The sequence below is a fragment of the Leguminivora glycinivorella genome, chromosome 23, assembly GCF_023078275.1.
Source record: "Leguminivora glycinivorella isolate SPB_JAAS2020 chromosome 23, LegGlyc_1.1, whole genome shotgun sequence".
Lineage (NCBI taxonomy): Eukaryota > Metazoa > Arthropoda > Insecta > Lepidoptera > Tortricidae > Leguminivora > Leguminivora glycinivorella.
In genome coordinates, this window is record NC_062993.1 from 12,274,087 (window position 1) to 12,296,979 (window position 22,893).

The 22,893-nt window shown below is 35.3% G+C and overlaps 1 protein-coding gene across 1 annotated transcript; it reads left to right on the forward strand.

Moving 5' to 3' along the window:
* Positions 1 to 6,350: 6,350 nt before the first annotated feature.
* LOC125238420 lies at positions 6,351 to 8,653 on the forward strand. The gene is made up of 3 exons (XM_048145751.1): positions 6,351 to 6,667; positions 6,867 to 7,130; positions 8,151 to 8,653. Exons 1-3 carry the CDS (start codon positions 6,440 to 6,442, stop codon positions 8,580 to 8,582), a joined length of 924 nt encoding a protein of 307 aa, XP_048001708.1. The 5' UTR covers positions 6,351 to 6,439; the 3' UTR covers positions 8,583 to 8,653.
* The last annotated feature ends 14,240 nt before the right edge of the window (positions 8,654 to 22,893 follow it).

Consider the following 22,893-nt stretch of genomic DNA (forward strand, 5'->3'; position numbering starts at 1 on the left):
ATTTCTCATACCTAATCATTGTTTTTGGTAACAATATTTTGCAAGATAAGTACTTGATGTGGTTTCAAAATGATTTTAATACTCATATAAAGATGGACCGTCAAAACAATTTTAAAGCTATGCCGAATAAGCCCATGACCCATGGGGTTTGATGAGTGTCTCAAAATTTTGTTTGGACCTCAGATCTCGGAACTACAGATCTAGGTACCTTAACCTCAATATCATATTCTTCATTACAAAACCAGAAGGCTACGTCATGCCATATAATGGAATGATTATATATCTTTATGCTTCCAACGAAAATCACAGGTCTTAGCCGCATACATACGTATCCTTAAGGAGAAAAATATTTGATTGTAACATCTTGCGCTTTCATAAGCTGGTTACCCAAAACAAAAAGGCATTTATATACAAAGAAAATTCTATCATCAGCATTGGCTTAACATGTGTACAAATTACAAATAAAACGCTTCGCACGTGTGCGTCTAGCCGCCTAGGCGTTGTTAGCCTATGCCAATCCTTGGCTTAACAGAAAGTACATACATATTGGGTAAATAACTAACAAAAAATATTAGGGAACTGGGAGAGAACTCTCCAGACAAAAAGTCTAAGGTTAAGTTGTAGCCTGTTAACCAAGGCAATTAAAAGTTGAACTATTGTAGTACCACTACTACCAATTGCACAGGAGGTACTTTGTTTAGGACTGTATTCATAAATGGATTCAATGACCTTAATACGTATACTCATAATGTATAACGAATGACTAAGTTATACTTTTACAAAGCCTCAATAGTCTTGTTACTTGATATACTTACACTTCCTTCCTGGATGATAGATTCGTTTACCAAAAGAGTATCTTATGCTTAGGAGTTTTCAATGATGAAAAATTCACAAGTGTGCTTATCCTCAATTTATGATAATAAGACTTTTTAGAATGATTAGATTTTTTTTTTTTTTCAGCACTTACCAAACGTGCCCAGATTATTATTTCCGTTAATAAAATTGGAACCACGTTACACATGGGTTCAGTATGGGTTATACCCAAGAGGCCAAGAATATTTCCGGCATACTAGAATGCTCGGGAAAATTACTAAAATTAGATTTCATAAAACGAATTAAGTACATTACGAAAGAACCATGGTTGTCGGAACATTAGTCATACCATGGGTATTAAGGTTTTCAATAGCTGCGCACATTAGTGTTATACACTTTTAAAGTTGTAGCCGATTGAGCGAAATTTTTCTTCGCTACCAAATTTTGCCATGTCATAGCCACAAGGCAGTAATCATAATATTCACTGTCTATTATGTAATGCTGTAATTGCCGGAAATAAATAGTGACTATTTGGATAAGGCATTAATGAATGGATCAGTTCCTTAACTGTTTTCTATAATATCATATGTAATAATATCATGTCATGCAAATCAATATATCAATATAATGTACCTATGTCATGTCGATTATTCTATGATACTGAAAAGAGATAAACGAGTTGTGAGGAATTTGACACACAATCCAAAACTTAAGTTTTTCGCTTATACCCTAAAAGTACCTAATGATACTGCAATAACCCTACTTACTGGCAATTGCAGAGTCGGGGTCAAAACATTAAAAACATACTAAGTGTATTAAATTGAATATTATAATGAAATAAACGTAAACATAAGTCATGACCTGACCTTGTTAGGGGGATGAAATAAAAAAGTAACAGGTTTTTCATAATTTATTTTAATATCATTATGGGTATATACATAATAAGTATATACATAAAATTTAAAAATGTTTCAAACTTTCCTTACCGACGAATAATAAGTTACAATAGAAAAATAGGTCACTGTGCACTTATCAATTCAGTCACTGCAGCTGCTGTCAGCTGCAATTCACATTCCTCCATATAGGTACACAAGGTATCTGATGTGTGAAGTGCACTTGAAGTTGTTATTTCCATTGGCGATTCAATTAATCACATTGGCGTTTCTTGACCACCAGGCGAATACAGACACGTCTCAATATATTAAATAGGCTTCAAATAACGGTACAGAAGCTTAATAGCAGCGTTTTACCTTACAATAAAACGCATATTAAGCGAAATACCTTATTTGAAGCCTATATTTTTAACTACGCCTGTGGCTACAACACTCAGTTGCAATAAACCAAGGCACATTTATTTTTCCATTTGAGGGTATTTGTTGTTCGCTGCTAGTAAACAACATTTTTAGACTATTCAGTTTCGAAAATACGTCTTCATTTCATTTCACATTTGAATTCATAAATGATGCAACCGTTTGGTAAGTGGTATATTGCAACTTCGGTTAAATTAATATTTTGAGAACCAATGATGAAACATCGTTGCCGTCCCTACGGCACGGGTCGCCTGGTGGAAGGGGAAACCTGAATCGTAAAACTGGAGTTGCAAGTTGTTTACAGGTGTTCAGCTGTAGGTACCTGCTGTGAACCGCTACGCATCTACAAGCAGTATCGCTGTCTCTCAATATATTAAATAGGCTTCAAATAAGGTATTTCGCTTAATATGCGTTTTATTGTAAGGTAAAACGCTGCTATAAATGTTCGGGGTAGACAAATAAATATAATCTACCCGCTTTTAGTTAATGCTTATTTCCCACCATGTTTATTTTAAAGGTAAAAATAATGTTAATTAATCGCGTTCGACCTGTATGTGACTTTAAATATAGGTTTAATGATTTCTTATCAAGTGCTAAAATAATATATAAAGTTTCATGGTTTTATCATTTAAAATTAAGAAATCCCATACAAACTTTCAACCTCTTTTTCAACCCCTTCATCCCTTTTTTTCGAAATAAAAAGTAGCCTATGTTCTGTCTCAGGGTCTAAAGATTGTCTGTTCCAAATTTCATCAAAATCGGTTGCGTGGTTTAAGCGGGAAAGCGTAACAGACAGACAGACAGACAGACAGACAGAGTTACTTTCGCATTTATAATATTAGTATGGATATGGATAGTATGGATAGTATGGATAGTATGGATTGTCAGGAGGGCGCTGGTATTCTGATATATGGGGTGACAGTTCAGTACAGTATGAAGAAAATACCTAGTTCTAATGAAATTCCGCGACATGGCGCGTAGTCATATATTTCTGGTGAGGCTTTACACAGTATGTTCTACTCAACTTTCTCTACAGAGTTGGCGCATAGTTAGACTAGACAGACTAGCAATAGGGAACTTGACTGTAGTTAAAATAAAATATTTTATACCATGTACGAAATAAAGCAACTGATAATTTACTATAAGAAAAACATGGACAAAATTTTTATTTAAATCCAATTTCTATTTAATAATTCAGGTAGAAATATATAAAGTAACTGAGTTGACCATGACGTCACTCAATTCGATTTCATATAAATTCCATATTAGCAACTCGTTCAAATTCGTTTTGACAGTTCTTAAGGCTGCTTTCAAAAAAAACGTCAAAAGAATGTAAAATTGATAGTTTTAGTCGGTGAAATACTACACTTTCCGTTATCCAATAGATTTATTTAATTCAAGTTCCAGTTAGAGCATCTTATTATCTTGATTTTTATAAGACTGGATTTTTGAAAACGAACTCACTAAATTAATTATGAATTTTTCTCTAATGCACGTTTAGAAAAACGCACGTATAGAGCTGAATCAGTCGATCTTATTTGTAAAATTTGGACATTTTTGAATATTAAAACGGGTAAATTTATAATTCGTATATCCTGTACCACAATCATTTCAGACTAGATTTTTATTTTAAGTTTTTGAAAAAGAGTAAACTAGCCTAAGGCGAATTCAATTTTTTTCAGAAATTACCTAAAATTAAGTGACAATTTCTTTGAAAATCTACATCACATCGAAGTAAGTTTTGTACTAAATTAATCTGCAACGTTTACTTAAATTGCTGTTATGCCTTAGTGATTATAAATTGCTATTATTGATTTTTGCCAATTTTTTGAAAACGAGCCTTCACCGGTACAATTATTACCACTTTTGGACATTTTCTCATATTTTGTTAGACCAAGTAGAAAAAGTCCTATAATGTGATATATATTTATAAACTACTCGCAAAGCCCTTTAATTTGATACCACACACGGTATGATCGAGCGCTCGGTTGCGATTTCACTATTTTTAACACGAAAGCCCTCTTAAAAAGAAGCTGATTTGACTAGGAGGCAAGTAGCCTATTTTACTCGCTGTCAGTACGGCGTGCCCTTATTCCAAATGAACATGTTTAAAGTGAAGTCTGAAAGAGCTTTTCAGCGCAGCGGAAAGAGGGTTAAAAAAATACCGTTCGAGGAGCCATTCAGATGGTAATATCATTACAGAAATACTGACGCTGCATGGGGAAAAAAAATTTGAAGAAATAAACTTTCATCATGAAAGACAAGTAGGGAAGAAATCAAATTATTTTTATAACTTTAACTTGTGAGCTTGCAATGTTTGTAACTCTGTTTCATAAAAAGAACACCCTAACATAAGTGAGAGCGAGAAAAATGATATACTCACTCTCACTTTTGACATGACCATGGCACGGTCCGGTAGTCTATTTATGGGCTCTATAGACCGTGTCATTCACGAGGATTCCGATTATCCGATTCGATAGCGGATGTAGGAATGTCAAAGGCAGGTGTCAAAGATGGTACATTTTAATAAAAGACATCGGCCCTACATCCGATATCGGATCGGATAATGTGAATACGCTTTAATGGTTCAGATTATCATACCATTAAAAAGTAAATTGACCAATTTTGCTTGAAGTTACTAAGGGCTGCAACCATAGGTACTTTCACAGTGAGGATGCACACTTGCATTATTTTATCCCGCCAGGCGGCGCCTGTGCAAGTGCGTTAGGCATGTCACTGACATTCACAACCTGTCACTAGGTGTAATAGCCCCACACATTACCGGTAAACGTTATTTTATATGTGAGACAGAAAAAAATATTATCTTCTTCTCGCTCTTTTGTATGAAATGACATTGGCATGATCCGGTATTGTGTAATGGCTATTAAACAAAAACCTACAGATAAAGCAAAAAGTATCTTCTTATTCTGTGCAGTGGACTAATAAGGTGGCGCCATCTGTCATACATAACCTTTGAGTGTGCCTCCTCATTTCTCTGTTTTACCTGAAAGTTGACTGGACAATACATTATAGTATTAAGTCCACTTTTTTAATGACCAAATTTATTTTCTTTCACTAAATAAAAATAAATAGGTAACATCAACTTGTATAGGAATTACACGCAAACAGCAACGCTAAGTCCATTGATTGCAATTGAACTACAGAAGTGAATTTAGCCATTCAACAATTGTAACAAATACCTTTGTATTCACTGAATCCAGGGGAAATCACTCTAAAGGCCAGCGAGAACGGCAAATTAAAAATTTACTGCTAATTGTCGAATTTCGACGATTGCAAGCGTTGTGTAATCGAATTCCGACTAGTGATGTACATACAGTCACTAGGCCACTCTAGAACCCTATATTATTGACACCGTGCTTTACTTGCCATGTAAGTCACTTTGAAGTTTACTGTGAAAAGGTTCTTTAGTGGTCTAGGACTCAAATGGTTGACAGTAAGTCCGTTTTCACATTATCCGATCCGATATCGGATGTCGGAAGGATTTTAATGGAATAAATTCAAGTTTACAACGCCTGTAATGTATGGGATATCGGTCCGGATAATGTGAAAACGCACTAAGAGAACATAAATTCGTCGGACGTACATAAACTCACGCCTGTAATCCAAATCTAACCTAACCTAACCACAAAATTAAAATTTTGAAAAAACCCCCGACCGCGACCTAGTGAACCGATTTTCATGAAACATGGCTAAGAACACTCCCGACGAACTCAGCTTTCAGACAAAAAAAACTAAATCAAAATCGGTTCATCCGTTCGAGAGCTACGATGCCACAGACAGACATACACACAGACAGACAGACAGACAGACAAACAGACAGACAGACAGACAGACAGACAGACAGACATACACACGTGGTTGCGATGACAATCAATGACAACTGTCAATGAGCGTTTAATGCGAGTGTGTTTGCATTACGTTGCGGGCCGAATTAATTTGTATGGATAAAAAAATACTTCAAAATTTAAGTAAAAGTTATCTAATTCCATTTTTTATGTCCTATACTCACCACCGTTAAGAGGTTCGCCCGTATTAGGTTTACACCCTGTACATGGATAGCGTTAGTTTCATTTTTACCACAATATGTAATGTTTTAACTTGGCCAAAAGATTCCTTCGATAGATTGCACAAACATTCGGCGCCATTTTGAGTTAGATTGTCTGTAGAGCAGTAGAGTCTCTGAAGATCTGTCAAGTCAAGTGTCAGTGTCCTCTTTACATTTGGCTGTTGGTGTCAGTGTCAAATCGTTTTATAAATAAAACCATAACCTGAAGAAAAACCATAAAACATTAAAAATGCACGAACACGATAAAGAAACCTGGATAGATTTAATCGAAAATTACAAGAAGTTTGCTTTGTTATGGGATCCAACGCACAAAGACTATTCGGACCAAAATTTGCGTCAAAAAGCTTATGAAAAATTACTCAAGTTATACAAAAACATTGATAGCGAAGCTACTTGCTTACACGTAAAGAAGAAACTTAATAATATGAAAACTACTTACAACAGAGAAAAGAAAAAGGTTTGTATCTTTTCTAAGTAGTTTTTTTGGTTATGTTCATTGTATTCTAATAGTTTTGTGTACCTATTTAGTACTCAATTCAATGATATTTAGTGTTTCCTTCTATTACACGAATTTACAATTATCATACATACTAACATAAATTTTAATTTAGAATCTAAGCTTGCAAGTACTTTTGAATAATTTATGTTTGTTTCAGATGAACAGCTGTCAAGAAAAGGGGATAAAGTACACACCAAACTTATGGTATTTTAGCCATTTTAGTTTCCTTGATAAAAATGTAGTGAAAACTCAAGAAAGGCAAAAATATTTTCACTTCAATAGGTATGACAATAAGATATATTTGGAGATGTCTCCGTTGAAAAGGAAACGAGTTGATGCTAATGGTTCTTGTACACCGAAATCGGAGGCTGATGTAACAGAATACTATTTAAATATAGAGCCTATACATTCTTCTGAAGAGGTAAGAATTTTTGATAAAGCACATTTCTTTTAAGGCAAACACACAAATATATTAAAATGTTCATCTTTTCAAACTAAATATTATGAAAATTAAACAAAATTGAAAATTGAAAATGAAGAATCATTTATTGGTCACAGATATTGTGTTACAGTCAAGTGCAAAAATACGTATTGAAATAATCTTCTCATAAATATGGTACCACGCTCTTATTACACCGGACTAAGATGCTATAGGACATATTTTTGAGTAAGATGTTATAGGACATATTTTTACACTTGATTGTATAAAGAAAGAAAGGGTTGGGACCTCCTATTAAGTATATCAATACTTGTAGCAGGAGACCCCGCTCTTCCAGCGGCTAGGTAGGGGTATACACACCAATATAATACTCGATCACTGTTGATTTTCTCATTGCAATTGATGCCTGCATTTATAATTTGCGAAATATAATACTCGTTAATTACATAGGTACAGAAAGTAGTAATTTAAAAGTATAACTAAGTCTAAGGAGATATTGAAATTAACATTTCACTATACAGTCTAGGCAGGGGCGGCTCACTCTATCATTCTATCACTGTGCTACAAGTACATGCCGGCGGCCGCGAGTTCGCGGCCCATTCACTTGTGACGACCTTCGCGTGGCGCAGTAGAATGCAATGTCAGCTGCTCGCGTGCGGACCTTTTGTAAAGTAGGTAAACATTTAGAATGGCGGCATTTTGTGAACATCAATAGGAGTGAGCCTTCTGTACTTGTACTATTATATATTCTGTGGTCTAGGCGAAATAACCATCTTACTACAACAACATGTTGGTGACTTGCTGTTAACACTAATGGCAAATAAATGAACTCATAGTGAAATAAATAGTGTTAAAGGCAGTCTACACTCAAGCCACAGTCCCAATTATTCATATTGACCTTTTATCATAAGTTGTAGTCAGTTGTGAAAATTTAAAATAGTTAATCTTAGAAGTATTGAGTTGTCTTAGTTGATTGCAATTAAAAAAAAACTTTTGTTTCAGGATAACACTCAAAATACTGAACCGTCACTACCCAGCCATCTCCACATCCAGGTTCAATCTCCACGCATCCAGAACATCTTTACTTCACAAGAAAATACCATATACAATCAATCACTGCACAGCTTACCGGAGCATAAAAATAAAATATCACCAGATGAGAGACTCCGGGATCTTTTAGAAAAGCAAGAAAACTTTGTAGGTACAGTTAGTAAAATGTTGACTAAGGAACAAGATGATTGGGAAGTTATCGGCAAAGCTTTAGGGCTACAGTTATCTAGGTTAAGCGGTAGACAAAAAACTATTGCTAGGAAATTGATAAATGACATTATTTACTTCGGGATGAGGAACGAATTGGCTGTGGAGTCATATGTTGATGTTAATGAAGTGATGGAGGATAAGGATGTAGTTTATGTTGATTTAGATTTGTCTTAGAAATGATTTTGTAAATAAAATGAAATGAAGTTTTGATATTTAATACCTACTTGTTTTTTTTTTTTTTTTAGTAATTTCTACTATAAATGTCGATGCAATAACTATTATATGTAATAGAAACCTATATTTATGTTTAGTTTTTTCTGACAGCAAACTTCAATCATATTGAATCAAAATTTAAATATTTGATTTTTCAGTACAGATGGTGTTTTTTACGCACTAGCAAGGACGATTATTAAATGGTTCTTGTCTGTACTGAAAAACGTCGTACGATACACGTGCAAAAAGGAAATTCGTAACTCGTGTCGATTTAAAACACTCGCTTCGATCGTGTGTTAACTTATCACCACTCGTCTCGATCTTCCTTTTTTACGCACTTGTATAATTTACGTACTATTTTATACGTATTGCAAATTTTGTGTAATGAAAAACATTGTATGTAACTCGGGGCGTCAAGATATTGAAAAATTCGAGTCTTTAAATCGATTCGGCAACTGGGCTGTTGGTACCTATTTCATTTTACCGGTAGGTACGTTTTCGTTTTATTTCTGTTCTGACGTTGATTTAGTGAGCCATTTGGAGTGTAACCGGCAAAATAAATGTGCTTTTGAAAACTTCTCGCCAACTTCATTAAAGGGCCTATTTTTAAAGCAATTCTATGCGTAATCTTTAAAAGTTTGCAACTTAAATAAAATCACCCGCTCGCTTTAGGGGTTGAGAAACAAGGCGAACAACTGTTTTCTCCCGGAAAACTTCAAAAAAGGTGTTTTGACCAAGTTCGCGTATAAAAATAAAGAACAGAAATAAGCCGCTATAAAAGGCATTACAAGTTGGAAAGTTTATTCGCAGAGTTAAAAGACAGGCAGAGATAGGTAAATGTTAAAATAGAAATTATGATTTCATTTCATAACACTAAATGTTAAAAACTTATAACCTAACCACAAAATAAAATAAAACCCCGACCACTATGGACCGATTTTCATGAAACATGGCTAAGAACACTCCCGACTTACTCAGCTTTCAAACAAGAAATAAATAAATCTAAATCGGTTCATCCGTTCGGGAGCTACGATGCCACAGACACACACACACAGACAGACAGACACGTCAAACTTACATCGCTTCGTTGTTTTTGCGTCGGGGGTTAAAAATATAAATTATGGTTTCATAACACACCGCCACGAGCAATTGCACGCAGGAGGAGCGGGAATTATACCTACGTAGAAATAGTTTCTCCCGAGGGAGTTATGAAATTTCAAGAAGGTACCATAATTTTACTAATTACTTAAATGTTTTTAGCTACGTGATGAAAAACATTGTGTAGTATCATTGAGTGCGGTTTTACATTACCTATCCTATCCGATATCGGATTTAGGACCGATAGTCGCTTTGGCATTTGCTTTAACATCTTTCCTAGCCCTTCCGGTGGCAGAGCTACAAGTTGCATAGGGCAGAAGTGGCGCGGTCATTTTAAAAAACATTCCGTTAAGTGGCAGGCGCCGGGAGCCAGACTGGGAAAAACAAGCTGTGGCAGTGGCAGGGACCGGCTCCTGGACCCCGTGCGACGATATACCTAAATATATAAATAAAACCGTCTAAAACTATATCTAGCTTCCTCATACTTGCACGAACCATTCGTCACTAAACAAGGACGGCATTCAGTAAAGGTTCAACACCTTCAACTTCAAAACAACTTGAAATATGACCCAATTTCATTGGACCACCCGCCTGCCATATTTGAGACACGTTTAAAAACCGTCTTTCTTGCAAAAATTGTACTGTAATATGTTAAAAAAAGGGATATAAGTGTAAATAAATGTATATTTAAGTCCCTGAATTTTTTTTTCTACAATTTACTGTTTTTTTTTCCTAAATAAAGTTACTTTAATACATGGAAGTGGAAAATGTAGCTATCTGATATTTGATCGACTCTGGCAAAATTCACATAAATGGAATGTATTTTTTGCTACGGAATGATTTTAGCCGTTTCATAATAATTCCAGTGATATATGGTATATGCACAACATCCCTACATTTTTTGAGAAATTATAATTTTTGTAACATAAGTCACATTCGCGATGACCACCCGTGAGGGCCCCGCCACTCAAGGGTAAACTTTTTCTGTCATTTTATCGGTATCCTTGCCACTCAACAGCTTTTTATTTCAAGTCCGGCTCCCAGTTACCTGCCACTCCCGGATTTCGCCACCGGAAGGGCTAGACGTCCGATATCGGATCGGATAATGTAAAAACGCTCTAACTCGAGGCGTAAGAATATTTCAAAAGAGACGCGCAACATGCATACGATTTTGGTCGTACAAATTAGCAGTTAAATTCCAATAGTTCCGACAGTAACGCATTTTGTGCAAACTGCAAGGATTCCTGGAACGTGGACTGTCCGTCCGTCGAGTTTTGCAAATGGAGACCCTACTATTGTAACGTAAATCGGAACGTTTCGGCTGTGGAATGAGCTGCCGAGGTATTCCCGATGAACTATATGGGGTTCTTCAAAAAAAGGAGTGCACAAGTTTCTAATGGGTCGGCAAAGCGCATGTGTTGCAAGCTAGGTTACGGTGACGGCTTTCCATCAGGCGGGCCGTATACTTGTTTGCCACCGACGTGGTGTAAAAAAAATGGCGGGTTTGTATTGAATACGCCTGTCGCAGTTCTTGTACACACACACTTGTAGATGGACGCTGGGGACGCTATTGCACAACACCCTGCATTTTATGATTAAGCACTGAGACTTGGCACAGGTTGTTCCTTGGGTGGCCCTGAGTAGATAAAGATCGGGAGGCATTGAGAGCCCCCTTAATTTAGGAGGGAAGAGGGGGAAGGCTGGCGCCGCCGCGCTTCCTTTGAAACCATATTTCTCTAAAACTATACAAAATAGGGCATGCGATATATCATTTTCGGATAAATGAAGAACGAGGAATTCATTTTTGGAACAAAAAAAATGTATTTTAGAACAAAAATATAAAATAAAATGGGAAAATCTGAAAACGAGATTTTTTTTTTATACATATTATTGCACATTTTATGAAAACTGTAATGGTTTTTTCTAAATAAAAAATATTATTTAATAGCTACATTTATCTAGTTTTAGAAAATGTATAATTTGTTATAGAAATATATTATAGGACGAGTGATAAAAAATAATTTACATCGCCCGATAGGGTGATTTGAATGCTCATTTCAATAAGTTTTGTCAATGATTTCAGGTATAATCACTATTTTTAACACACGAAAGCCGTAATCATTGTAGTTTATGGCTATTTTAGTGATTAATGTACTTAGAATAAAAAAAATACAAAAATATTAAAAATGTGATAATTTTTTTTAACATTATCCTATTTTGTTCTTTCTACACAATATATATCTAAAAGCAATAAATATCAATAAAAAGCCACATTTATACAGTTTATAAAAATATATAGTTTGTTATATAAATATATTACGAAACGCGAGATAAAAAATAATGAAAATGAAAATTTTAATGTACATTTTACGTTGCATTATTCGATGAGGTGAGGTAAAGGTACTACCCGCTATGCAGTGGAGTTCGTCTAGTAATACAGAAATATACTTATTCTAATAACGTTTACACATGTAGGTATATCACGACCCAGTAAAGAAAATTGTAAAAGTCTTATAATATAGTTTATTTTGATTGTAAAATAAAATTGCATGTGACTTATATTGCAAAAAAAATGTCTTAATCACGTTCTCCTCTCCTAAAGCAGTTCTGCATGCATAGGCTTGAAGATTTTTTAGTTTACTAGCAGAATTTAGTTACTTCCTTTGGGCCCCCTTAAATCGGTTTTACCCATCCATAAAAGATAAAATAAAAATCGTCATATTCTTCCTTTCAGTATCAATGACAGTTAGTTATTGCGCAATAGTGCCATAAAAAATAAACTGGATTCGTATTAGCATTAATGATTTTTGAACTAAGACATTGCTTTTGTACAAAGGAGAACCTCAAAAAATGGTCTGACTAGACGAAAACATGTGTATCGGGGCTAGTACTCAAGGCTCTCAAAAAGTGTAGCTATTTTGAGTTATTCAAATAAAACAACATGAATAGTCTGAATTTAATTATGTATATATCACAACATCCACTGCATAAGCACATCAGCTCCGAACATTTAATTTAAAAAGTCTTTTTTTACGGTTGCACCTTACGCGGAACTGTTTTTTTACACCTGCATCCGACAATTTCGAGGCATATTTCTGCAGCAACAGGCAACGTTGCGGGCAAGTAGGCTCCCAAATCCCAATTGTTACAGACTTTCGTCCAGCCACAAGTAGCAAATAATGGCAAATTTTGAATTGGGTTTAGTTGACCCCATACATGGACACCTTGATATACCTATAACCCTTACAAAAATGGTGTAAGGCAGCTTTTGTCGGTGAAATGCTGTTAATTTGGCGGTCTTTTTTGGTTAATAACTATTTTCGGCACTCGTTAACCAAAGTACATGACGCAGATCTGGAATAATAAATATGTCAAGTAAGAATTATCCATAAATTATGCAAATCATATAGATAACTACTATTTCACAAGATGTATGTATTAGGATCAGATGTATATAATCTGACCTATCATATCAATCGATCATTTCATGTAATATAAATAGTTAAATTCAGACTATATAGGAGTATGTTGTTTAATTTGAAGTACTCTAAATAACTACACTTTTTGAGAGCTTTGAGTACCTTTACCTCACCTCATCGAATCATACAAGCTGACCCGTACCGTACATCAAGGTCGCCCTGTCACGTCACTTTCATTATTTTTTATCTCGCGTTTCGTAATATATTTATATAACAAACTATATATTTTTATAAACTACATAAATGTGGCTTTTTATTCATATTTATTGCTTTTAGATATACATTGTATAGAAAGAACAAAATAGGATAATGTTATAAAAAAGTTATCACATTTTTTTTTTAATTTTTGTATTTTTTTTATTTTAAGTACATTAATCACTAAAATAGCCATAAAAGACAATGATTACGGCTTTCGTGTGTTAAATAGTGATTATACCTGAAATCATTGACAAAACTTATTGAAATGAGCATTCAAATCACCCTATCGGGCGATGTAAATTATTTTTTATCACTCATCGTATAATATATTTCTAGAACAAATTATACATTTTCTTAAACAAGATAAATGTAGCTATTAAATAATATTTTTTATTTAGAAAAAACCATTACAGTTTTCATAAAATGTGCAATAATATGTATAAAAAAAATCTTGTTTTCAGATTTTCCCATTTTATTTTGTATTTTTGTTCTAAAATACATTTTTTTTTGTTCCAAAAATGAATTCCTCGTCCTTCATTTATCCGAAAATGATATATCGCATGCCCTATTTTGTATAGCTTTAGAGAAATATGGTTTCAAAGGAAGCGCGGAGGCGCCAGCCTTCCCCCCCTCCTCCCTCCTAAATTAAGGGGGGCTCTCGATGCCTCCCGGTCTTTATCTACTCAGGGCCACCCAATGAACAACTGTGCCAAGTCTCAGTGCTTAATCATAAAATGCAGGGTTCCCATACAAGACATAGCAATAGCGTCCCCAGTATATCGGGCTATTACGCGATGTACGCGTATCATTTCCATGTCTGTGTAAATAAATTCGGACGAGCAGCGAGTCGTGTCATCACGCGCGCACACAACGACAACTGTATGCTCAATGAGCTAACAAATTTCGCAGGCTGTATGTGGGCCATTTTTTTTCAAAGTTGTGCACCCCACATTTTTTGCAACTTGGGTATCTTTTACGCGATTCTTACCCAGAATCGCGAGGTCTTTCGATCCTGATAGGAGAAAAAAAATGTCCCAAGACTTTCATACATTTTTCAAACATTCCATTCCGGTACCGCCATACAGAATGTATGAAAAACTGGTAACGGAATAGGAAAAAAACCTAGGGACACTGTTTTTCTCCTATACTTACTTGAAAGAGCTCGCGATTGAGAGTGGAAACCACATAATAATTTCCAAATCCAAAAAAAGTGGGGTGGACAACTTTAAAAAAAATTGGCCTATGTATGTGTGTATGTATGTGTATACGTAGGTACTAGTCACAGATATAGGAAAGGAAGGAGTTAGGACATGTCCGAACTCCTCATCAATCACGCCTGTTTCCCAGAGGGGTAGGCAGCTTACGTCTTAGCTACATATTACCTAAGTTTACCTAGGAGTAGGTCCTCTGGGGGAAGCCTACCCACCAAGTATAAAAAAACCGGCCAAGAGCGTGTCGGGCCACGCTCAGTGTAGGGTTCCGTAGTTTTCCGTATTTTTCTCAAAAACTACTGAACCTAGCAAGTTCAAAACAATTTTCCTAGAAAGTCTTTATAATGTTCTAGTTTTGTGATTTTTTTCATATTTTTTAAACATATGGTTCAAAAGTTAGAGGGGGGGGGGACGCACTTTTTTTTCCTTTAGGAGCGATTATTTCCGAAAATATTAATATTATCAAAAAACGATCTTAGTAAACCCTTATTCATTTTTAAATACCTATCCAACAATATATCACACGTTGGGGTTGGAATGAAAAAAAATATCAGCCCCCACTTTACATGTAGGGGGGGGGGGTACCCTAATAAAACATTTTTTTACCATTTTTTATTTTTGCACTTTGTTGGCGTGATTGATATACATATTGGTACCAAATTTCAGCTTTCTACTGCTAACGGTTACTGAGATTATCCGCGGACGGACGGACGGACAGACAGACATGGCGAAACTATAAGGGTTCCTAGTTGACTACGGAACCCTAAAAATAGTTTATATAGTATAGGTCTTATGAAAACTCGTGGTTAGGGAGCCCTGATTGACTCCCTCGGGACTCACGAAGCTAGATTATTCAATTCCTAGTTGGGCAAACTTTGTTTTGTTATTACCATAGATAAATAAGTGGAAAGAATTGTAACTCTATACATCAGTAAATGCAAGTTATTTGTAGCAGGGATGTAACGGATGTGGTTTTAACGGAACCGGAAGCGGAAGCGGAAGTTTTGAATTTAGTTTAACGGAAGCAGAAGCGGAACCGGAACCAGAAGCGGAAGTTAAAAACGAAATGAAAAAATACCACATAGGTATAACATAAACCAAAACTACTTAAATTACCTACAACTTTTAGGTGTTTACTGTTCAGCCTGTAATCAGCAGTTTGTAATCAGCCTTTAGGCCCACTTAGGTTTTAAAAATGAAAAGTTACCTGATATTTTATCTTAAGTATATCATTCATTACAATCCAAAAAATTAAATCACCTTGAACTTTAAGATGTTTAGTTGTTTAGGTAATCACTAAAAATCACATAAGAATCCTTTTAAACCTTTATTATGCCGTAAAAGGTTTTAGAAACGAAAAGAAAACTTACTCGTAGGTAGTATAATACAATCCAAAACTAATCAGTAAAAATTATATGTGTAATTGTTAGCACACAATTAAATTTTTAAATTAAATGGAGTGATTATAAAAGAAGTAAACTGTATTTAATAAACAAAAGCTTAGCAGCTTTATCTTCCGGCAGTTTGCTTCTAAGGGATCGTAGATCAGCCCTGCACCACTGATTGTTGTTCACTCGCTACTAACTAGGTGGACAGGACAAATATTGGCGCGCAATGGAATGAAGCGATTGATGTTTAGTATCGCAGCACGTGGCAAGCGGAGAGATGAGCGAATGACAGGTATAGACCTGTTGGTCTTTGATGTACGCCGCTCATGTCCCACCGTCGCGCTAGGTTCCGACATCCGCTATAACTTCCGTTTGAAAAATAACAGAACCGGAACAGAAGCGGATGTGTAAAACAAAACGGAAGTTCCGCAGAAACGGAAGCAGAAGGAGAGCTCCGTTACATCCCTGATTTGTAGTGATATCTAGCGTCAAATATCGTAAATTATCAGTACCACTACTCGACACTAGGTGTCAACAGTGTCGCGTCTGCCAAAAATTTAATATTAAAATAGTTTACAACTTATATTACAAGCAGAAGGAATGGAAAACAGAGTACTGATTAATACTATTGTAATATTAGCTACAAATTGTTGAGCATTAGACTTTTTTGTTCGTCGCGCGATCTATTGATAAGTAGCAGTACTGATAATAGGCTAATAGACTCTTGTCTCTTATCGAATTTGGCACAAGAAATGATTGTTTCCTGTAATGTACTTATTTTAACTTTGGCCACCGAAAACGCTGTCAGACGTGTAGTGACGTCATAGAACCTAACTTAACTTAATGCAGAGTCAATCACTGACATGATGAACTTTATGCCTCATAACTTAAATATCAGAAAATTTTGTGCTCAATTCGATTTACGTCATGCGCAGACAATCTATACATTAACATCGCTAATGATGTTTTTGCCTAATTAAGTTAAAGTAAACTTTATAAATGTTTTTTTGTGGTTTTTAAGTAGTAATAAAATATGGTAGTATTTTTGTCGGTTAACTGGACAGTAATAAATAATATAAAATAGACTTTAAAAAAGGGTCAAGTAGCCTATTTACGCTAGTTGACGCGTGGTTGACGGTAGATGTCACTACAAATAACTTGCATTTACTGATGTACAGAGTTACAAATCTTTCCTTATATTCCTCTATGGTTATTACAAGCGTCCGTTCTATTATAAGTATTAACTGGACGAATGAAGTTCGGACAGTAATAGATAGAAGAGATTGATTGTGTTTCCTTGGGAGAAATCTTTTTTCGATCTGTCGGAGATGTTGGAATTATCAATGTTTTTGCGCCTAAGATAATCCTGGGGAATTGGAAATTTTGCGGTATGAGTAAAAAAATATATATCTGGAAGCTTTTTGTACTTCACTCTCTATACAATGCATACTATATAATATTTATTATTATAAATGGGAAAGTGTGTGTGTCTGTTTGTTTGTCCGTCTTTCACGTCAAAACGGAGCGACGGATTGACGTGATTTTTAGGTGGAGATAGTTGAAGGGATGGAGAGTGACATAGGCTACTTTTTGTCTGTTTCTAACGAGAGAGAAGCCGCGGGCAAGAGCTAGTATTATTATAAATGGGAAAGTGCGTGGGTCTGTTTGTTTGTCCGTCTTTCACGGCAAAACGGAGCAACGGATTGACGTGATTTTTTAGGTGGAGATAGTTGAAGGGATGGAGAGTGACATAGGCTACTTTTTGTCTCTTGCTAACCCCCACTTCTCTGAAATAGGGGGTGGACGTTTGTGTGGAGTATTCCGTAATTTTCAAATTTAACTCAAACCAAGCCGAATATAATATAGATTAAGGTAGGTACTATTGCGACAAAACTGGGTCCTGTAATATTTACAGGGTTTCCTAACTCAGGGACACAGGATCGTGATTTTCTGAAATTGTTAATTTATATAAACTTTTTCAATTTTCATTTTCATCCTAAAAGTACTTGGAACGGAATATTATATCCTGTTCAGCTATTCAATGTTTGGAAAATGTGAAACTAAAAACGGTTACTTACTGAACCCAAAAATATAAATTTTCCGTGATGATTTGTATACTAACCTAACCACAAAATTAAAATTTTGAAATAACCCCCGACCGCGACATAGTAGACCGATTTTCATGAAACATGGCTAAGAACACTCCCGACTAACTCAGCTTTCAGACAAAAAAACGAAATCTAAATCGGTTCATCCGTTTGGGAGCTACGATGCCACAGACAGACACACACACAGACAGACAGACACGTCAAACTTATAACACCCCGTCGTTTTTGCGTCGGGGGTTGAAAATGGTTGCAATGTTACTTTACCCTTCGTGCGTTGCAACTCTCGCTGCACCCAGAATTCTATTTTTGAGTAGGTAACTCTTTTCGCTCCCGGTTCTAGTTTAGGACCACTCGCTTCGCTCGTGGTTGAACAATAGGGTCAATTGGTTAGCTCGTAGCAACAGCAAGCTAAGAAAATACAAAAACATAAGTCATAAGTCATTTATTTGCGAAAGATAGGGTATACATAGGTGTTAGTTTACAATAAAGTGAGCCAATCTACCTTGTCACACAGTGACATGCAAATCTCAGAGTGTACCTAGGTCTAGTACTATGCATGCACTTAAATAATACCTATCTAAAGCTAGATTATATCTACATAGAAATATTAATATACAAAACAATACAAATCATCGAATATAAATAAATTAATAGCATAGAAGCATTTTATTTATATTTAATTCAAGAAAATGTAAAACCTGCAACATACCATTTTATACGCCATTTCAAAATACAAATAAGAAGTAAGAACCTATTCTTAGCTTCATAATTTTAATTAAATAATAATGAATTTCCCGAATACCAAAGGAAGTAAAGCAACATAATTATAATTATTACTTTCATGTGTAGGTATTCATAATTTTATAGAATGATCACAGAACGTATTCGGTGAAGTGTAAAACGGGCCTTACACGGGAATCGGGTTACTTATAAATAAATGGGTATTTTCATTTCCTTGGAAAATAGAAGCGATTAATTTAATACTCATACCTACTCATATTCATTTATTTATAATATTGTTACAAATAACACGTCACAATTGATTTAGGTACATAATTATTATATGGTATAATATAATTAAAATCATTGTATTAGTATTCGTGATTTGATATGTCGAAATATGTTAATACATTTTTTTAAATTACATTTAGGAACATTGAGCATTATATAATACATACATACATACATACAATCACGCCTGTATCCCATAAAGGGGTAGGCAGAACACATGAAACTACTAAGGCTTCAGTGCCACTCTTGGCAAACAAGGAGTTGAAAGAAAACGAAACTGTGACATTGCAGTGACAGGTTGCCAGCCTCTCGCCTACGCCACAATTTAACCCATATCCCATAGTCGCCTTCTACGACACCCACGGGAAGAAAGGGGGCGGTGAAATTCTTAACCCGTCACCACACAGGCATTATATAATATTAGAATAAAATGAATACAAAGTTTTGTGAATGTCAATTAAATAATTTAAAAAATATAAAATTCATCCATGCCATAAAAAGCGTGGGTGAGAAGCCATTTTTTTAATGCTCGTGTGAATTGGTTCGATGATTCTATACAGGTAATGTCTTTGGGCAGAATAAGTCAGATAATCCATTCCTTTAAGTAATATTGTTATTGCATTGTTATTAGAACATCCTTAATTCCTTACATAAATTGAATAAGTGCGTTTTCACATTATCCGATCCGATATCGGATGTCGGAAGAATTTCAAAGGCAAAAATCAAAGATACATACATATACATACATATAATCACGCCTGTATCCCATAAAGGGGTAGGCAGAGCACATGAGCTACCAATTTCAGTGCCACTCTTGGCAAAAAGGGGTTGAAAGAAATCGAACTTGTGACATTGCATTGCAAAAAATCAAAGATGGCGGCTTAAATGTATCCTGGGATGTTGGTCCTACATCCGATCTAAGGAAGAAAAAACGTTAGAATTTAGAACAAAATTTCAGATATTCTCCAGTAACCTGTATAAAACAAGATTTTTTTATGCGATAGGAGGCAAACGAGCAGATAGGTCGCCTTATGGTAAGCAATCACTGCCACCTATGGACACCCGAAACATTAGAAGCTACTCATATATTGAGATTTCCTTAGAAAAGTCACACAAAATTGTCCACTTTTATCAAAATATAGTAGCTCAGAAGTGGCGAGAAGCGGTAGGTAAGTATAATTAATGATTATTACTCTAGCCAGAGGGCGTAGAGTAAATCTCTGAGACAGGATTTATTAAATAAAGTTATTATGGTTCACGTCACTACTTTTTCTCCGTAAAAGCCTAATAGGGCGCGTCCATGGCGAATTGGGTTCAATATTATTTTAGGGGGTAAAATGATACAGCGTCAAATGATACAAAATACAGAATCATTTACCTATTTGTCCAACATAGATGTAGGCATATAGGTTGTAGTAGTGAGCATTTCTTTTTTTTTCGCCACTTATATGAAATGTGATATTTTTGAAAAAAAAAAATGGTATTTCTACTCAGAATCACTAGCTTTTTCAATCCTAGTAGTTATAAAATTTGTCCCATACGATTTTTTCTTATTTTGTTACCATTTTCCGTACATGTTGTGTGGGGTAACAAAAGAGGAAAGTAACAAAAATGTATGAAATTTTTGGGATACTTTTTGTCTCCCAGTGAGATTGAAGTACTCATGAGTACGTACTGAGTACAATAAAATTGACCTAAAATTCCCTAAAAAAATCAAAATAAAAAAAATGGCAAAAAAAAAGAAATGGTAGTGTAGGTAGCATAAGATCCGAGTTGCACAGAGAGCCATGGAGCGCGCCATGCTCGGTATCAAGATTCAAGATCGGGTGAGGAATGCCGAGAGCCGTCGTCGCACCAAGGTGCTAGTTTCGTCATTACCAAACTAAAATGGAGTTGGGCGGGACATGTTGCTAGGCAAAGTGATGGTAGATGGACTAAAAAATGTTAACAGAATGGTGGCCGCTCACAGATGTAAGAAGCGCGTGGCATCCGTTAGCTCGTTGGGTGGACGACATCCGGAAAATTGCGGGTCACAACTGGATGAGACCAGCTCAGGACCGGGACAAGTGGCGTACTAAAAGAGAGGCCTATGCTTAGCAGATGATGATAATGATAATGATGATGATGGCCTTACATACAAATACATACAGTTTTGCCCATCTTGTGCCTGGCTCGTAAATAGTTAGTTCTCCACAATATAGTTAAGGCGATATATTTCCGTAGACGCTGCGCGCACTCGTTTTTTGAAGCCGTTAAAAACATAGGAAAACGCAATGGAAAAATCTGAAAACGATATATGTTAAATTTCAGGATCTGGTGAGTATGTTATGGAGTTGAACAACATGAATGTTACAACTTCGCTCGATAGAAAATGACTCCAAAGTTACCTCTTCTCTTAACAATAAATCGTTCCCATGGCTATGATAAGAACTTTTTGACTTGTTTTTTACATCAATATATAGGTAATAAGATTATCTAGATGAATCTGATGAGTTTATGCCGGTAGCGTCATTAAAATAATATAATATTTACCAAATACTACCAAATCCGCAAAGGAAAGATGGAACAACTATGAACCCAATTTTAAGACCTGTTACTAATCCTGTTTTTGCAAACAAAAATTTTTTTGAAAATTGTTTTGAAATTGAAAACATTTTCGATGGCACTTATGGCCTCTTCAGTCGCGCGGCGGCGCTTTCAGAGGATGGACCTGTGTCAGTTTTCTCCGCGTGGTCACGTGACATTAAAACAATGGGGAACAAAGCTTTGAGGAGGCAGAAAAAATAATTGCGTGCTAGAAAACAAATAAATAAAGAAAATTCTAATCAAAGCCCGTGAAAAGGTAAGAAAATGATAATTTATATATGCACGTAAGTATTTCATTTTCATATGATGTTATCAAGTGACATTTACGATATCTAAACATCATAGATTTTAGAAACCCCTAGATGACGGGTCTGTGACGTCATTACAGCACAACTTTTCCACGTAGAAAATATATGACTGATGTCCAGCTAGTGAACAAACTTATGCAAAATTTTCATAAAAATATTGAATTGTTCGAAAGAAAAGGCGGCGGTAGGTACAGTACTGATTGAAGTTCAGGTACGGTAGGTATTTCTGTCTTTCAAAATTTGGTATAAGGTTAATTAGATCGTGCTACCCTCCGTCTATATTTTTTGTGTCTATGCCAAACATGTGGCCAGCCTGACAGAAATTTTGTTTGACAACTATCGCCATTTTTCCACAATAGTTAAAAGATTTCAGTATTTTAACTTCTCAATAAATTTTGATGAAAGTCCATAATCATAGATTGATAAAGCTGGACAATTTTTTTACATTTTTATTTGGTGGGTATGATTACGGTACTTGATATTTAAAGATATTTGTCTAATTTGCAAGATTATATGAATCCTTCAACAAGCTGTCTGACTCCTTTGACAATAGTTGATACTTGATATGAATATTACTTGAGAATTCAAGGTAGGCATAGAATGGTATTGATAATTTATCCTGTGCTGGGTTGTATGACTTGTATGTATTCCATTTGGAGGTACGGTAGTGGCTGTAGTGCCCCCGCCAACACTAGTCAAGCGAAGAGAAAAGCTGTTTTCTTGAAGCATTTTGTCGTTCTTCTGAATCGTCGAATTTTGGGTCTGGTTTACAGATAAATATAATTGTCAGGGTATGATATCAATATAACTTTATTAAATAGAAAAAGTTTCAATTGCATAGTTTTCATACTTTAGATTTTATTCATATCTTAATATAAATAGCAC

Bases quoted from the DNA above. Each gene is read 5' to 3' on its own strand.
- LOC125238420 (XM_048145751.1), top strand. From the start codon at position 6,440: ATGCACGAACACGATAAAGAAACCTGGATAGATTTAATCGAAAATTAC. The intron at 6,668-6,866 runs GTTTGTATCTTT...TGTTTGTTTCAG, and splicing joins ACAACAGAGAAAAGAAAAAG to ATGAACAGCTGTCAAGAAAA. The intron at 7,131-8,150 runs GTAAGAATTTTT...CTTTTGTTTCAG, and splicing joins CTATACATTCTTCTGAAGAG to GATAACACTCAAAATACTGA.